General features: G+C 35.6%; 1 protein-coding gene across 1 annotated transcript; it reads right to left on the bottom strand.

Moving 5' to 3' along the window:
• Window positions 1-5,615: 5,615 nt before the first annotated feature.
• LOC115431666 (claudin-10-like) lies at window positions 5,616-10,976 on the bottom strand. Its single transcript, XM_030152236.1, has 5 exons — window positions 10,757-10,976; window positions 9,739-9,900; window positions 9,561-9,642; window positions 8,669-8,773; window positions 5,616-5,802 (listed from the first exon to the last, which is right to left on the bottom strand). Exons 1-5 carry the CDS (start codon window positions 10,974-10,976, stop codon window positions 5,616-5,618), a joined length of 756 nt encoding a protein of 251 aa, XP_030008096.1.
• Between the last annotated feature and the right edge of the window lie 8,791 nt (window positions 10,977-19,767).

The raw sequence follows: 19,767 nt of genomic DNA, 5'->3' as shown, positions 1-19,767 counted from the left end.
ATTATAACATTTGTCATTATTGTTTTGTAGTCTAGACCCCTGTTAGAAAAGAAACACCTGAATTCAACGTGTCCCATTACTTTTGTCCACATAGTACATGACATTGGCAATTATACTACACTATTATGAGGCTAACGTCATCATGAAAATTAACATCCTGTAGATAAACTGGCTGCTGGAGCTTGAGTATTTACATTCAGAAGACAGATATTCTCTTATTAAAACTTCTTCTGTATTATATTTATACAATAATTTACAGAATATTTCGAAGTGACCTTTCCATGTTCCTTTCTGTGAAATCAGTAATAACGTGGCTGCTATGACCTCTGGTGAGCTGCACTATGCCTCAGGCTTTCAGCTGGTTATTAGTCCTTTTTTCTGTGACCTCACTGTGCTGAGGGTCTCGTTTTTACACCACAACGTCTTTGTCCCGTTATAATTACCGTTAAATCTGGGTTAATGAGACTTACAGGGGGTGATGAATGTTCATTCTGAGGGGATGAAAGAGCTCTTTTTTTCTTGGCTTATGACAGAAGGTATTGGCAGTGGTAGGGAGATATTAGAAAAGGTGGCTGCTGGGTAACCCCTTATTTGATCAGTTTTAACCCGTACAGACCCTGTGTTACTTTCGTGACTGTTCCCAAAGGAATTTTACTGTAGACTTAACCCAGTGGTTCCCCACCTTTTTTGGCTCATGACCCCATTTTAACATCACAAGTTTCTGGCGACCCCAGACATTCAAAACGAAGACTTGTTTTTGGTACAATTAATTTGTTTTTGATCATGTAATAGTTTGCTATACTATGTTGCAAATATACATTAATTTTAGATGAGATTCAAGCTATTAACCCTTTCATGCATGAATTATGAGAACCTTAATCAAGATGTTTGTTTTTTTTTCCTGAGTGTTTTTATTCCTCTTAGGGCATGAAAAAAAACCAAAAAAAAAAAACCAATATGATTGAATTTTTTTTTAAATCAACCTGTTTTTCATGGAGTTACAAAAATGTCCACTCAGCTACACCATGAATTTTATTCTTGATGCAAAGAAACATGTATTTAAAACCCAATATCATAAAGTGATATGAAAACAGTGAAATGAAACCATGTTTAATGCAGCTAATCTGATGTTTTCTCACATTTTAACATATTCTAATACTAGTTATTACTCACTTCATGGAGATAATATGCAAAAAATAAATATTAACAATTGATTTCCACTCAAGAACCAATCAAGAACAGCAAATTTACAATAATGGTATGAATTGCAGTTTATGAGATGATGGGTAAGTGTCCACTGTGTTGGTTGATATGGAACTAAAACAACAAAACCCATGAATATACAAGATTAAAGCTGTAGAGTGACTGTCTACTGTAGTGACCACTATGCATGAAAGGGTTAAATGTATTTTCTTGTGGACGGAGGCAGAAAAGCCTGGTGTAGATTACTGCACAAAGTGAGAATTTTATTTTCCTTGGTCAGGATATGTACAGTCAGTTCAGCTTGGATTTACAAGGCTGACAATTAATACTGAAAAAACAAGAACTCAAACTATGAATGATGAAAGAGCTGCAGCATCTGGAACTGACCACAATGAACATTTGAAGGATAAACAGAACCACAGTGCTTCAGTTTCAGCTTCACAGTTTGTCATCTCTTTCACATATTGTGACTGTTTCTCTCAACCCACCATATATATTTATTAATAAGGTGTTTTGTTTTTTTTTTGTTTTTTGTTTTTTTATCGATTACTTGAAATTTCAGGCGACCCCATTTGAATTCCGATGACCCCACATGGGGGTCACTGACTTAACCTTTCTTAAGTGATTCATCATCGTTTATTATATTATCCTCTGTAATGTTTGTATTCTTTTCAGTGAAAATCAGTTGTTTTTCTATATTTAATTCGCTGATGGGGTACATGTGCATTAAAGCTCAGAGCAAATTCAAAGGTTATTACATCAGAAACAGAGAAAACTGAAGAAAAAGTGACACTTTCAGCAAAGATATTAATAACTGAATGTAAAAACAAGTGTGTCCAACCACTGTCACTGATCCAACTCCGTGGGTTTTCCTGGTGAATCAATGTTGTAGAAGATGACGGTGTTTCCACGTTCACCATGGAGCCTCTGAACATTCAAATGGGTCATATCTAATGACCATGAAAAGATGGAAAACTGCATTTTGCACTAATTACTTAAAATGCATTAATAGAATTAGTGGATCAACAGTTATTTAACAGTTTAGATCAGTAGATGCTTTTGGTCGATAGTGGCTGTTTGGGTCTTTATGGGTTCTCTAGTGTAACCAAAAAAAAAAGTATGTCCAGCAAGGGAATATATTGCTGCAAAATAAGACATTTGAATAGATGTGTGTTTTTCTCACTAAAACAGTTAAGAAGACTTAATTCTGTCTGTTTAATCTTGTTTCTCCTCAAATCTGTCCAGCTTTAAACATGGATTACTACTGCACTCTGGTGGGGTGTTCACATTAATGCACTCATTGGACCAACTTCACATACATTCTGAATTGGTTACCCAACTATTATAACACTTAAACACAGCAGCTAAGTGTTTTTAGCAAATTGAAGACTTCTTCATCTACTCCTGGTCTGTGTTTCCAGGCTGTAGAAAATGTACTCTCTGACACTAATCACAGGTGTTTTTACACATTATAAAGGTTTTAAATGTGGTTTTATTTTAATATTAACACAGTGAAACAGGTGTTTCTTTTCTAACAGGGGTCTGGACTGCAAAACAATAATAACAAATATCATAATATAGTTTTATATTGTGATAAATATCATATTGATTATTCATATTGATGTTTATATCTCAAATTGGCATGAAGAAGACATCTTACAGCTTTAGCCATGATATGTCCCAATATTTTTGTCCATATAGTTTAGAAACTTCCATTTTTCCTCAGTAAAAAGGGAGATTTTTTGTCCTAGGTGAGATAGTTAGTTGAGGTAGAAAATTACTATTTACAGTCAGAGCCTGAAAAATATTTTAGAAATTGAGAGGTAGTCATGGATAAAAAATAAAAAAAATCAGTGTGAGAAGAAATGAAGTAAAAACTATATCTGAAGCATTTTGGAAGCAAATTTAACAATTTAAACCAAACTAACCAATGCAGTAATATTTATCGCAATATAAAACTATTTTAGGACATTTGTCATTATTGTTTTGTAGCCCAGACGCCTGTTAGGAAAGAAACACCTGAATTCAATGTGTCCCAATACATTTGTCCACAAAGTGTATGACTTAGGCAATTATGCAATGAGGCTAATATTGTGCTGCCTTTCATTTTTGTAAAATCTGCTTTATTTCAGATTAGAAAATGTTGTAAGTTGTAGCATATTTTAAACTGACATATTAGATTCAGTACCAGTTGTACTTATTACTATATGAAGTGCCCACATTAAAGAAGACAATACAACCTTTATATGGGAGTGTGTTCAGCGCAGGCCTGGACACCTGACACTTGTTTACGGAAACAAGGCACTGGAAAGTAGCACAGGGCAGCCGGTCTCTGCCAGCTGGTTCAAGTATCCAACCTCTGGGCCAACAGGGTTTGCGTAACATAGCCTGAGGTTCCTACCGATAATAATTCCTAGGTGGAGATGGATGGCTGATATGAGGGGAAACGTCCGGTTCGAGCCCTCAGATCTGCATAACCATCTCTGGGTCTCGGAGTGACCTAGTGACCCTTGGAGGTCAGATCAGTGGACCACAACAGAGGTCTCTTACGGATCCAGCTTTTCTATTTTAGATACACTGAAGCATTTTATAAAGAAGAAAAAGCTGAAAATGCATTACAGGACGGTTATGATAATAATATATTGTCCAGTACATGTTGTACAAATTTCTGTTGTAATTTTGTGTCAACTCATAAAGACCCAGTGCTACTTTTATGGCAGTTCCCAAATGAATTGTTCTCTATTTCTACTTTCTTAATTGATTTATTTATTATTATTGTATTTTGCATTTTTTGGTGTAAATCATGTATTTTCCTACATTTAATTCACAGATTATGTAGATGTTTCTGAAAATTCAGAGTAATTTCAAAGTTACAAGTGGTGCCAGGCACAACAAACCCCGCCCCTTGCATGTATTGTATCTTATTTTGGCATCAATCCAGCTGATGTCATCATGTCTATGCATGTGGTGATGTTAGCATATTAATTACCTCTATATATGTGCCAAGTTTAAAGTAAATTAAAACAAAATTGATGTATTTATAGACATTTGAAATGAGAAGAAAAAACTCAATTTGGTATGAATTCAACCAAAAGCTTTGCTGCTACAGTCATGTGAAATTGTGCCCGTTATAAGTAAAAGAGATTTTTTTTTTTTTTAATTCATAAAAAATTTGAACTTTAACCTACTTTTCCCAAAATGTAATTAGATCTGTTCTGGGTCAGTGGCAATCTATAAACCCAATTTGGTATGAATTTAACAAATAGTTTTGCTGCTACAGACATTTGAAATTTTGCCAATTATAAGCAAAGGGATTTTTTTTTTTTTTTTTTTTTAATTCATAAAAAAAATTGAACTTTAAGCTACTTTTCCCCAAAATGTAATCAGGTCTATTCTGGGTCACTGGCAAGCTATAAAATCAATTTGGTATGAATTCAACCAAAACAAAACAAACAAACCCCCTTGCCTTCCCTTCCCTTAAGAGAAAGTTGTTTTTTCAGCAAAGATATTGCTAACTGAATGTAAAAAACAAGTGTCTCCATCCACTGTCATTGAGCCAACTCGTTTTACTCGTGAATCAACATTGCTCAAGATGACGGTGTTTTCATGTTCACAGTGGAGCCACTGAACATCCAAATAGATCATATCTGATGACCATGAAAAAATGATGAACTGTATTTTACGCCAATTATTTACATGTATTGATAGGATTAGTGGATTAATAGTTGTTAAACAGTTTATATCTGTGGATGGTTTGTGTCACTGATGGCTGTTTTGGTCTCTATGGGTTAATGGAGTGTTTTAATATGGATATTTGGTATACATATAATTATTCAAAGCTATATGTTTGTGTATTTAGAACTTTATATATGTATCTATTTATATCTTTTTCTGTTGTATTGATAACGTCTTTCCTGCTACTTTTTATTACACTTGAATGGAGCCACTGTAACATCCAGTAATCCCCCCCCCCAAGATTAATCAAGTATCCAGATATGGATTATAATGGATTGAGGATTTCAGCAGGAGTAAATGAAAACCAACCAACACCCCCATTTTTATTTCCTTTTTGCGTCCAATTCTTTGGTTCTTGCTTAATATTATGAAAGACATTTTTGTGTGTGAGACAGGCGGAGTGTTGAAGGTGACCGGTGAGTTTTGAGAGGTATTTTGCGCCAAATCAAATTTCCTGCTTTAAAAGAAAAACAAGCGTATCATTTATTAATGGGTCACTGACAAAAATGGGCCGGGGGGCAGTTATCTTTACTCAGTTTTTTTTAATGTGTTGTTTTTAAATAACTGTTTTACTATCGTTGCACAGTACAAAAAAAAAAAAATGTAAACTGTTCATTTTTGTATAATTCAGGCACAGACACAGTGTACGCTTTTGATCTGTTATATCATTTCTGGGACTACAAAACTATTTTGGTACATTTTGCAATTAACCCAGTAGCAGCAGAGTCCAATTTCAGACGTAGGCGTTTCTTTCCAAACTGCCTCGGTGGCTCTCGTGTTTCCTTGTGCAGGCTGCTGGCTGGTTTACTCTGTTTGTGGCGTGTTGTCACAAAGGATGCAGCTCCATTGTAGGAGTACTCTGTCCTATAAAAAGTACAAAAAAGAAGCATTTAGAGCTACTTACCTTCTTAAATATTATAAAGAAAATGTACTTAGCTTATGAAAATTTAAAGGACTCATTGTGCAGTAAATGATTCCTGTCAGTGTTTTACAACAATATCATTAGCCTCATAGCATAGTTGCCTGAGTCACACACTATATGGACAAAAGTATCGGGACAGGTTGAATTCAGGGTTTGTTTTTTTTTAAACAGGGGTCTGGGCTACAAAACGATAATGACAAATGTCATAATATAGTTTTACATTGCAACAAATATAATAACAGGACATCTTACATCTGTAGCCATGATGTGCCTCAATATTTTTGTCCATATAGTTTATAAACATCAATATTTCCTTCAAGTTTAATGGGAGATGTTTCTTCACAAGCGAGATGTGAAGAAAGTAGTTAGTAGCTAGTTAGTTGTGGTAGAAAATGATTATTTACAGTCAAAGCATGAAAAATATTTAGGATATTTAGAGGTAGAGCATTTAAAATCATAGTCATGGATAAAGATAACTATTTAAACAAAACAAACCAATGCAACGCAATGAAATTTATCCCAATATAAATTTATATTATGACATTTATCATTATTGTTTTGTATCCTAGACCCCTGTTAGAAAAGAAACACCTGAATTCAACATGTCCCAATACTTTTGTCCATATAGTATATGACTCAGGCAATTATGCTATGAGACTAATAGTATGATATTTTAATACTGATCTACACTGTATGTTGCATTTAACTGTTTAAATTTGTGTTCTTTTTAACCATTGTAGAAACTGTTGGTAGTTTAATTGTTACAGCCAAGCATCATGTTCTACAAAATCATGTATGTTTGTAAGTCATTGTCCTGTGGGAAAAACTCTGTTTCCCAGATTTCAAGTTGGAACCTTAAATTGGTACCGGAGCTGATTTCATGGGCCCTTTCAGTTTTATTCTTTCTTCAATAAATAAGACGTAGCATAGTTTCCATATACAGAATAGGTCTAAAAGCACTGTGGTATGCAAAATAATAAATAAATCAGTATTTAGTAACTATGATCTGACTAAAAGCCTTAAAGAAGAGAAGAATTGCAGTGTTCTAGGGCACTTGAGATCTACAGAAAACATTATTTTAGGTCTTATCAACAGTCAAATACTATTTTGTCAGTTGCATCAATCAGTTGCAGTAAAATGAATATTTGCCATTTGAATGGAAATTTAAGGAAAAAATCTTGTCCTCAGTGGTGTCCAGTGGCCCTCAAATGAATGCCCATTGGATAAAACGCCCCAGATAAAATGATATGCTGATTCATTTTTCCTAAACATGACAAATATGTTCATTAAATGTAGAACTCAACAAAGACACCAGTTGTTGAAAGTGATGAAGAAGATGTAACAAAATGAAAATGGCAAACAATTATAACAGAAGATTTAAAAAGATAAAACCAAATCAAAATAAAAGAGCTAAAAAGAGTAAAATGGCATGGAAGATACAGCAAGACAAAAATAATGGAAAAGACATTAAAAAGTGACAAAGAATTTAGATTTGTTGTAATTCATCATGAGTTTTTGTAAGTTTGGGGCCTGAGGAAGAAGTTCTCTTTTGGGTCTTGAACTTTAAAAGTTTAGGAAAAACTGCTCTAAAAAGTCAACTTTTCATGAGCCTATTTTAATGCATTTTGCAGTGAATCAATTTTTTTTTTTTAACTCATAAAGACCCAAACATCCAATGGCAACCAAAATCATTTAGTGATATAAAAAGTTAAATCACTGTTGATGCAATAATCCTATCAATCAATGGAAATGTTTGGTGTAAAACGCAGTTTATTATCTTTTCACAGTCATCAGATATGACCCATTTGAACATTCAGAGGCTCCGTACTGAATGTTGAAAGACTGTCATTTCTACAACATTGATTCACCATTAAAACCCATGGTGCTGGATCGATGACAGTGGATGGACACACTTGGTTTATGTTCAGATAAAAATAGATTTGGCTGAAAAAGTCACTTTTTCTTCAGTTTTCTCTGTTTTTCATATAATAATCCTCAACTTAGATCTGAGCTTTTATGAACATCTACATGATCAGTAAATTAGACGTAGGAAAATACCATAAACAAAAAAATACTGAAGATAATATTACAATAAATGGTGATAAATCACTCAACGGTGGTTAAATATAGACAAAAAAAAATAAATCATTTGGGAACTGCCACATAGTCTTTATAGGTTAAGACAGTGATTTTTCTTTATCTGTAAGAGAAACACTTCATCCCTTTGAAAAACTCTGAAAAGGTATTAAAGCTGTCAAAGTAAAAGTACATTCAACTTGTATTTAAGTTCAGTAATTGAAAAATTTACATCCCTTTACTGTGTATTTGTTGCAGAAGATAGACAACATGGTAGTGAAACCAATCCATAAACCAGGATAAAGTGGTTAATAAACAAATGTTGATAGGACATGTCAACTAAATTAAAAGGGGAGCTTTATTTCTCCGGCCTAATGCAACACTTCCCTATAGGCGCCCTCAGTCAAGGTGACTTTCACTCAGAAAGGGTCCTCATTACTAGAGCGTAACAAAGGAAACATTCAGCCATCAACGGGCGGGTATCAAAAATAACAATCATACAATTTACCCGGTAGGTTCAGCAATTACGTGACAAGATGCTGAAAGAGATTAGAGGAGGTTTTATTCGAACTGTCCTCATTGCAGTTAAAGTAATAATCCAAATTGCCCTAAACTGCATTAGGGAGTCATTGCACTTTCATGTCAAATTAGATTTCCTCAGAGAAGTCTGCCCTTGTTGCCGATGACAGATGAAGGATCATATTCTTGCTCTGGAAAAAGTAAGTGACTTGCCTCAAACTGAAGCCGTCAGACAGGGAGAGGCAGAAGACAAGTCCACCTAAAATACACAGCACAGAACCGGCCCAGCCGATGAAGAGAGCAGCTCCCAGCTCAAACCTGGAAGGTGAAATGAAATGTGTGACTGACTGGGCCCTTTTCATCATCCCTTCTTTAACCCTTTAACCCCTGAGACATTATTTCAGTAAAAACGGGCTGTGGGAAGCGTCATAAAAGCTGATGTGAGTACATTCTTGTGTTCCTTTTCTTCAGCGGTTTTGCTTTACGGTGTGTTTTAGGGTCAAAACAGGGTGGAATAACAGAAAAAGGCAAAGAGAGGAATTGAAGTTTGACAAGTTTTTACTAAATAAGGCACTCAGAATGTACATCAATAAGAGATTTAGAATGTTTAACGTGAAATATGAACTGGAACACACTGAATTGGAATTTTGGCTCAGCAGTTTTTTTGTTTTTTTTGGACTTGTTTTTCGAGATCAGTCCAGCTGCTTTTTGGCATCTGGTTGAACTCCAAAAAGCAGCTACACGGTCAAAACTCAGTAAAAACATAGTGAAAAAAAATTAAGGAAAATCACCCCAACACTACAAACAACAGTAAAAAACAAAAACAAAAAAAAAACACAAGGAAAACAGCCCAAACTGTCTATTATTACAGTGAGTCGGTCTCACTCACTGCTCTGTGTTTTACTCCCCATTACACAGGCAGCTGGGGCTGCACTGAGCATGCTCAGACGTCTGTGGAAAGACCAAGGTCTACTCTATCAGCACATTTTGAAATTTTGCTATTGAGCAAACGGTTGAATTTTTATGATTATTTAAAACAAATCATACTTTCAGAACGCTCACCACAGACACGTCAGGGGTTAAAGGGTTAATCCTGAATACTTACTTCTGGGCAACAAAGAGGGGATCAAAGAAGTCAGTTGTGATCCGCCGAGCATAGATGGAGCATGCAGTCATGCAGCAGAGGCCTGTGGGAAAGAATGAAAGACATGGCTGGAAATGTGTAAAGAATGAACTCCATCCCCAAGAATTTCAGACATGCAGCAGCAGTCCATCGTTTTTACCGCTTAGAATAAAGTGGAAGCCAGACAGGACGGTGAGACGTGCTTTGGTGGTCTCGGAGCCCCCTATTTTGGTGCACTTCATTCCTACCAAGGCGAGGGAGGCACCAAAGAAACCCAGACACACAGCGGCGATCATCAGACCCCGACAAACCTGAATGTAGGCTTCGTGTTGGAGACAATGAACAGAGCTTTAAAGAAGACAAATGCAGCATCACCAGAAATGTAACCAAAATATTCTGGTGCCATGCAAGAAGAAAAACTGCCAATAGGGCGAGGCTTGTTTCACTAGATTTCCAGAAATCCAGATGCTGAAGCATTAACCTAAGCTCCAAAACTCATGGAAGTTCTGTTGTTACAAGTGAAAAGTTGTACAAGTGCTACCTCTCTTAGAATACTACCCACAAAAATATTACAATGTTAAATCTACCTCAATATTATCTGAAAAGTTTGGTGTACTTTCCTTAAAAACTTGTTCAACAAGAATATTTTTCTTTATAGAAAAAGACAAATAAGATTCACATTCCAGGAACAACTTTTTTTCTGTCTTGAAAGTCCATTTTTACAATGAACCAAAGGGGTTTGAGTGACAAAACATAACATTTCTTCAAGATATTATGCTAGTAGTATTTAGATCGAAGGTATTTTTTTCGTGTACTGTAAAAGGATTTGGTGCGTGACCTCTGCAAGACTGTGTGACTTTCTCAGATTGCGTCTTTCTGACATATTAGGAAGTCATAGTGGTCCAGGTCCAGCCCAGGTCCTTTCCTGACATATGCCTCAGGTGGCCTTTAGTGACTTTAAGTGTGGTGGTTGTTTGTAGGCTGATGCCAGACCCACCAGAGGAAATATCAAGTTCCAAATGCTCTATTTTACAATGGTAGTCATTCATCTCCCATTACAGGTGTTCACTTTTTGGCATTAGGGCTTTGGCCAGAACATACAACTTTCTACAACATTCATGTTTCTATTTGTCTTTGACTCTAAGGAAACACATCAACAGTCACGACCCCAAACTCACCGTCCAGAGCCAGCATTGAAGGAAAGTCCTTGCAGTTGGACACACCGGTGGAATCGGTCACACAGGTTTTCCATAGATTGGACCAAAATGTAGCTGTGGTGATGACAGTCCCATCTACAGAGGACACTTTCCAGTAGTCAGTGGGCAGGGTGGAAGACACCAGGATCCACCCAGAGATGGTGAGGAGAAAGGCGACGATCTCTGTTGCCATGTTGCCCATTTTATCTGCTACCTTCTCCTGTGGCCTGGAGGTCCACACTGGGACGGGACGGAGAAGTTTTCGAGGTCCTCACTGGCTCGCTCTCTTTTTTTTTTATCTGAGATGTTCAAGGTTTTGAGAGGAGGCGGGAGGATCAGTCCAAGACAGGTACGTCAGTTTTTGTTCCTTCCTCAGCTGCTCGGTTTATATCTGAGTATCAATGTCTGACGAACCAATTCTCTTTCAATCAGTTGTTGAATATAGTGTGTGTGTGTGTGTGTGTGTGTGTGTGTGTCGGGGGGGGGGGGGGGGGCTCATCACTCCACAGAGGGTCTGCAAGAGGATCTGTGGGAGATGGAAGCCTTTAATTGAAAGGATCTGAAAAGTCTTTAACAGATGAGGAACAGCAAAAGTAGAGCTGAAATAATGACTGAATTAAATGAATGAAATGTCTGATTCCAATTCTTTATTTATCATTTAAACATGACATCATACATGTACTGCAAAAACAAAATAATGATGCATTGTAGAGAGAATAAAATGGTTAGTACAAAAATATGTAAATATCCATAAAAAAAAAAAAATTGACATAATAAAATCTGTAATAACAAAAAAAAAACTGTTGTAGTTTGATGTTAAAATGTATTGCAGTGAATATGGCCTAAGCTGACAGGTAGAACCACTATTGTACAGTGACAATAGTGAAAAGACATTTAAACAGGGACGGTGACCCCGTTGTGCATGTGTGTTTCATACCAAAAGTAAGCAGTCTAATATTAACTACTCTTAAATAGAAGTTAGAGCATAGATCACCTTTCATATAACACTATGGCTCCATCTACTGGCAAGTAAATGTTACTTATTTCTTAATGTCATGTTTTTTACCCAGTTGTTGAATTACTATCAGTTAATGTAAGCCAGCATTGTTTGTTTTGGTTCTTGGTGGTTTTTAATATTTTTATGGTTCAGTTCTGTGCTGGTGGTCTTTGTTATACTTGGCATGAAAAAAAAAAAAAAAAAAGCTGGTGAAATGCTTGGCTGTTATAGTTGGACTCAAGAGAGATGATTTACAGATAAACTTTGTATTGTGTGAACATGGTTGGTGGACGACAGAGTAAATATCTTGGAGACATAATAAATACACAGGTCTATGAAAGTAGTGGTTTTACTTGCTCAGAATATGGGAATCAGAATATTAATAAGATCACAAGCAAAACAAGCCACAGAGCCTGGTACTGAAGAGTTAAATTCCTAATCAAGCAATAAACTGTCAACACTGTGGGAAAGCTTTTCCAAACAAGGATTAGATTAAAGCTCTGTTTCTGTGGCAAACCATGACTTGGTCATTTTTTTGTGTGCAATAGACAATGAGATCACCATTTACTTTTTTTTTATTCCTATACAACATTTTAGTTTCTACATTTGTTTAATTTTCCACTGAACTTATGTACTATATAATATCTATCTATCTATCTATCTATCTATCTATCTATCTATCTATCTATCTATCTATCTATCTATCTATCTATCTATCTATCTATCTATCTATCTATCTATCTGTCCGTCCGTCCATCCGTCCATACTATGTTATGCTATGTTATGCTATACTATACAACACTATACTATACTATACTATACTATGCTATGCTATATTATACTACACTATACTGTGCTATACTATACTATACTATGCTATGCTATACTATACTACACTATACTATACTATGCTATGCTATACTATACTATACTACACTACACTACACTATACTACGCTATGCTATACTATACTATACTATGCTATGCTATACTATACTGTACTATGCTATGCTGCACTATGCAATGCTATACTATACTATACTATACTACACTACACTACACTATACTATACTATACTATACTATACTATACTATACTATGCTATGCTATACTATACTATGCTATACTATGCTATGCTATGCTATACTATACAATACTATACTATACTATGCTATGCTATACTAGGCTATGCTATGCTATACTATACTATACTATGATATGCTATACTAGGCTATGCTATGCTATACTATACTATGCTATGCTATACTATACTATACTATACTATACTATGCTATACTATGCTATGCTATACAATACTATACTATACTATACTATATTATACTATGCTATGCTATACTATACTATGCTATGCTATGCTATGCTATACTATACTATGCTATGCTATGCTATACTATACTATACTATACTATACTATACTATACTATGCTATGCTAACTCCACTGAATTATATTAGCAAAGACAGAGACCAGCTGAGCACAGTTAATTAAATCTTAATCACAAGCTCAGCCTTTGTAATGGCAAATGGTTGCAATTTAAATGTCCAGATTTAGGAGCTTGAAGCTGATCTAATTGTCGAAATTGGAAAATATTAAACACAGCCTCTATTTATGATGATGATACTTTGTGACACTGAGCAGAGAGAAGTACTGTAGAAAACATGCATCATGAAAGTCACTATATTCTCATCCACAACACAATTATATAAGAGTCTGTCCATCCATTTCCATTATGTTTAAAACATGATAATCCGTGAATGGTATGACTAATTGAACACAAACTCGACCACATGATATCAGAAGGCACCGGGGGCCAAAGGTCTTAATCTTTATCCAGTACACATTGAGTTTCTTCCAGTTTGGTGGAAATGTTCCCTTGAAGGCAAAGATGAATTGATAAAATTTTAATATTCAAAGTTCTAAGGTCAGGGCTGTTTTGACCTGTCAGAGCCATATCTATGAGTAACTGAGAGAGCTGTTTGGTACAAGTACAGTGGAGGCATCTGACTGACTTCACTTATTGTTGTTCTTGTTTAAGTTTTTGAGCAACTTTGTATGACTGAGTTAAATAAATAAGTAAATAAATCTGTAATCTGTTCATTTTCCTTAAAAGCTGCACAAGAAGAGTCACATTGCAATCATAATATTTCTGGCAATAATCATAGTATGATTTTTTTTTTTTTTTTTTTACCAAATGTTGTCACTCTAGAGGGGAGTTTTGGAAATTTGCTAGGATTGGACTTGATTTTTATTTAAAATAAATAAATAATAATAAATAAATAATAATATAATAATAATAATAATACTTTAAAGAAGGTATTTTTATTTTATCTCATAAAAAAATGTATTTAGTCTTTAGGCACCTGTTTGTTTTTTAATTCAGTATTCATTTTGATATCAAGATTCAAAAAGCTGTTTCATCTAGTTGATGCTGTTAGTCACAATATTGCAACTTTGAGTTAAACACATTTTATATTTGCACCAATCTATTCTTGTGCAAGTTTGTAGACATGTAAATAATATTTAGTTTTAATTGTAATACTAATTCTATGTTTATATGAATATTTTTTATAAATACCACAGTTTTTTGTTGCTTTTAACTGTGAATTTTCTCCACAGTAGGATAAATAAAGTCTTATAAACATAATAAAGTATTAGTAAGATAAATTAGTAAGATAAATAACGTATTAGAAATAAAATCTTATCTCATCTTATCTTATTTATCTTATCTCTATCTTATCTTATCTTATCTTACCTTACCTTACCTTACCTTATCTTACCTTACCTTACCTTACCTTACCTTACCTTATCTTATCTTATCTTCTTATCTTATCTTATCTTATCTATCTTATCTTATCTTATCTTATCTTATTTATCTTAGGTGTCTTTCAATTATTATTATTGGCGACAGGCCTGGTTCCAAGTCTCTATCAAACTGAACATGTACCTTCTTAAACACCTGAACTTTTTGCTATTTAGAGTTTCCCTCTTGTTGAGTTGAGTGCCATCAAATGCAGCAAAACAAAGGGATTTTCCTCCAAAACCCAGCCATCCAAGAACACTAATCCCAGGTGCTTTGCCTACAGTTAACAGCGGTGATACAGTGCATTGTTAAGTAAATCTCTCAAGAGCTGAAGTCTTGACTGCGTTTCCATGACCACTGTTACTAAGCTCTCTCCAAGGGCTCCTTAATCCTGCGAACCTGGTAATGAAAAGGCAACAGCTGGGCCAGGTTGTTATCTGTACAAATCCGGTCATGATTGAATCTAATCATTTAATGGCCCTTATTTTTTTCTGACTTCCTTTAAGCTCAGAAATCAATTGTTGCAGGACATAAAACAAGTGGAGCAAGGATCACATTAACCCCATGCAAATGATACATCTACATATTTTTGCTCTATTGGTATTATTTATTTAATCATGTAGCATGCTGGAAATTGTCAGATCAGAGAAAATTGTCAGATCAGAGAAAATTACACACATTCTTCTCTTATTCACAAGTAGAAGTACTGATTCAACGTAACTCAAGTAAAAGTGAAAAAGTAAAGTCTCTGAAACATGCATTTGGTTAATTACATCTTTAATTACATGTATTATTACATCGGATTTTGTCTCTTACATAGTTTATTACTTACACTGACCAAAACTTCCAACGCAAGACTTGGGTTTATTGCAACACTTGTCATTTTCTTACGCTAAATTTAACAATACATAACAAATATTAAGATTCAAATCAAAAAACACAGTTTCAGAGTCAGGAATGAAGAACAGATTTTTCCTGGTTTCAAATTCATTGCATCAGTTGAAGGCGCAATTCTGGATCACCGAAGTCAGTATCTCGTATGGCCTCCTGTGGCGTCACACACAGCCTAGATTCTGCGATGCATGGAGTCAATCAATTGCCGAATTTCAGCCTGTGTGATGCGGTCCCATTCCTCCTGGAGTGCTTGACGCAACTGCCGGACTGTGGCTGGTTCTGGATCACGCCTTCTCACCCGGCGATCCAGAATATCCCATAGATGTTCTGGGTTTAAATCTGGGGAATACGCAGGCCAATCAAGACACCGAACATTATTCTGCCTCAGGTATTCCTGACAGACTCTGGCGACATGTGGTCTCGTGTTATCCTGTTGCAGCGTTAGGCGATAGCGATGGACGAGTGGAACTGTGACAGGGGTCAGGATTTCGTCACAGTAACGGGCCGCACTGAGGTCTGTCTTGTGTCTACTGCTTATTCCAGCCCAAACCATTACACTGGGTCCACCCCAGCGGTCAGGATGGTAGCGTCAGCATAACGTTCCTGTCGCCTACGCCAAACACGCAGTCTTCCGTCAGCCACACTCAACTTGAACCTCGATTCATCTGAGAAGAGCACCCTGTTCCACCTGAGAGCATTCCAGCCCAAATGTGCCCTTGACCATCGCAGACAGATGCGGCGACGTGCAGGAGTCAACACCATACCACGGCGGGGACGTCGGCTGTGCAAGTTGGCTTCTCGCAGGTGGTTGCGTTCAGTTTGGGTCGCTAATCCGGTCTGGGTGACGACCTCTGGTCTGAGCAGCAGTGACTGTAGCTGGCAGGAAGCGATTGTGCAGGTGCTGGAGGCGAATATGGCGATCCTGCCGAGGGGTGTGACACGTGGTCTGGGGGCACGTGGTCGATCACTGGTGCTTCCTGTTTCATTATACCGGCTCCAGAGACGTGATATGGTCAACACGTGGACGCCAAGGTTTCTTGCAACCCGTCTTTGCGACATTCCACCAGTGAGCATACCTCTCGCTGATTTGACCTAGACGCGGCATGGTCACACGTTGACCCAGGACAATGCAAAGGAATATTAAAGTTGCCCATTGCTACGGCAATTTATTGACCAAATTCTGGAAGGATTGGTCAAAGAGTTCTACTCAACCTGACGGGATAGGCAAAATTCTAAACAATGTGCAATCAAGCGGAACGAGCTGCCCACACAACAAAATCAAAACAATTTTCTGAGCCTTTAAGGTGTAGTTGATGTATCATGACTCAAAACCAATATCCCATTTTATGTACACCCAAATATTTCAAAATTGTATGTGTTGCGTTGGAAGTTTTGGTCAGTGTATGTATTTTGTGTCATCTTGTTACTATCTTGTCATATTCCACCTCTAACCTTGTTTTCATTCTCTTTGTCTTAGTTTTTGTCTAATTTTTTGTTGCTTTTGTCCTGTGTATGAAATGCCTTGATGGATCCTCCAAGAGTATGTTTTTTGTAATTATTTTTCCGTCATTTTATCTAGATTTATCTAGATTTGTTGTATTTTATACTAGAATTTCTCAGATCATTTTATAAAGATTTTATTATTTTGTACTGAATTTCTAAATCATTTATAGATTTTTTTTTTTAATAAATAATGTATTTTTTTTTTTTTTTTTTTTCATTTTTTATTGATATTCTATATTTGTACTAAAAATTCAGTCAGTTTGGTACAGGTTTTGTTTCATTTTGTACCAAAAATTTTCAAACCATATTTTTTTTTTTTTTACAGATTTTTTTTTTTGTACTAGAATTTGTACAGAAAAATAATTTCCAGCATTTGAAATGTGTATTCCCCAATGTTGAAATTACTCTCAGAGTGTTCATGTGCATGATGGTGACCAACTGTACAGGAGAACATTCGTTTTAATAGTGAACTTATTTAAAAAAATCAGCTTCGTAGCACAATGGGGCAGCATCGTTTGAACTGGCTTTCACTGATGTGAAAGGAAGTAACATCCTGAAGACCACTGACTTCAAGTCAATAATAATTCCTGTTAGTAGTTGTGTAGGGGCGTCAGTACACTGCTTTGCCCGTACTGCTGTTAAAACTTATATAACAATCATTCTAATCCAACAAAGTGGAAGTGCTGCTGGGTCTTCTTCTTGGTGATTATCCACAGGTGCTCTTTGGAACTTGTGGTGTGTCTGATTATTTAGAAATAAAAAAAAAAAAAAAAAAAAATCCAAATTAGCATGCTAGATTGCAAAAAATATATCCAAGGCACACTGTGGGGATTTCTGTAAAATAAAATGCCTTTAATAATTCATGCATTCTTTAAATACAGGCCAACGTGTTGGCTGTATGTTTTTTTTTGTTTGTTTGTTTTTGTTTTTGTTTTTACTTTTTGTTTGTGTTTTGTTTATTTATTTTATTTATATATATATATATTTTTTTTTTTCTTCTTTATTTTTCATGTTTAATTTTTAAAATTTTTTTTTGTGTGTATATGTGTATATGTGTGCGTGTGTATATGTGTGTCTGTATGCATGTTTTTTGTTTTTTTTTTCCCTCACACCTCCCTTCTTCAGGTCATTAAAGTGATTGTATGAAGGTGTGCAACTCACTAGTGAAAAGGCCCTGATGAAGACCAGAGGTCGCAATGCGTTGGCTGTATTTTAAAGAATGCCATGAATTAATAAAGGCATTTATTTTTACACAAATCCTACAGTGTCCTTGGATATATTTTTTGAAATCTAGCATGCTCATGCAGATTTTTTTTTTTTTTTTTTTTAAATAATAACAATCATCTTTAAGGTAATTAAATTTGTAAGGTGGTAGGTGTGTATTTTTTCATTCAAGTCTACATCCAAGTGCACAGCCAAATCAGGAACTGGCAAGACATTCACACCTACCACAACATTCTGAAAATATTTATTTCCAACTCACTGTGATGATGTTAACACATAACTACTGAAATTTGAATGATTTCCTCCAGCAGTAGCCTTGAGATAACTGTAAATCACTATGCTAAAGCAAACAGTTCCTACAAAGCCTCATTTGATCATTTTAATCGGTGAAGTACATGTACTACCCTAGTTTTGTGTGCTCATCCAAGTAATGGTGTGTGTGTTTGTTGAACCTGTGTTTGTAACAGTGTGGATAGTGCCCTAGAGCAGCGACTGAGAACCTCTGAAAAAACTGCTTCATGACATCTTAGAATTATTGGATTTTTTTTATTTAACCGTTTATAACAAGGAAAAATCCCATAAAGATTACGAACTTCTTTTACAAGGGAGTCCTGGCCAAGTCCTGGCAGCAAATACAACACACAGTTATAACATTACACAATTAAAACACATATAACAGACACACATGACAATAAATAGCTACTCAAAAATAACATTTACAAGCAGATTAAGAAAACAGGTGCAAGTTACAGAGTCGGCCTCAATAACTCTCAGTTTGGATTTAAAAGGGGTCAAAGAAGTCACCTCAGTTAGTCGGATATTTTCTTCCTGAAAATGAATTTGTAGCTGCTTGTATGAATTATTTACAGTGCAGTTTAGTTAACCCTTTAACCCCTATGTGTCTGTGGTGAGTGTTCTGAATGTATGATATATTTGAAATATTCATAAAAATTCAACTATTTGCTAAATAGCAAAAACATCAAAACATACTGATAGAAGAGATCTTCTGTCCATAGACATCTGAGCATGCTCAGTACACCCTCCACCACCTGTGGAAGGGGGGGGCAAAACACAGAGCAGTGAGTAAGACCAAGTCGCTGTAAAAATAGACAGTTTGGACTTTTTTTCCTTTTTTTTACTGTTTTCCTGTTTTTGTTTTTACTGTTGTTGACAGCGTTGTCATGATTTTACTTTTTTTTTTTTTTTTTACTGTGTGCTTACAGAGTTTTGTAACTGCTTTTTAAATTTCAACCAGGTGCCAAAAAGCAGCTGGATTGATTTGGGAAAAAAAAGAGCCCCAAAACAAAAACTACTTGGCCAAAATTCAAATTCTTGTTGTTGTTCAGTGTGTTCCAGTTCACAGTTCATGTTCAGCATCCTAAATCTCTTATTGATGAACATTCTGAGTGCCTTATTTGGTAAAAACCTGTCAAACTTCAATTTCTCTCTTTGTCTTTTTCTGTTAGTCCACCCTGTTTTGACGCACAAAACACATAGTGAAGTAAAACAACCGAATAAAAAGAACACAAGCCCATACTCAGTGCAGCTTTATGAC

Source organism: Sphaeramia orbicularis, chromosome 2, assembly GCF_902148855.1.
Source record: "Sphaeramia orbicularis chromosome 2, fSphaOr1.1, whole genome shotgun sequence".
NCBI classification, from domain to species: Eukaryota; Metazoa; Chordata; class Actinopteri; order Kurtiformes; family Apogonidae; genus Sphaeramia; species Sphaeramia orbicularis.
Note: the sequence above shows the minus strand (reverse complement) of the source record. Positions and strands in the feature narration are given on the sequence as shown.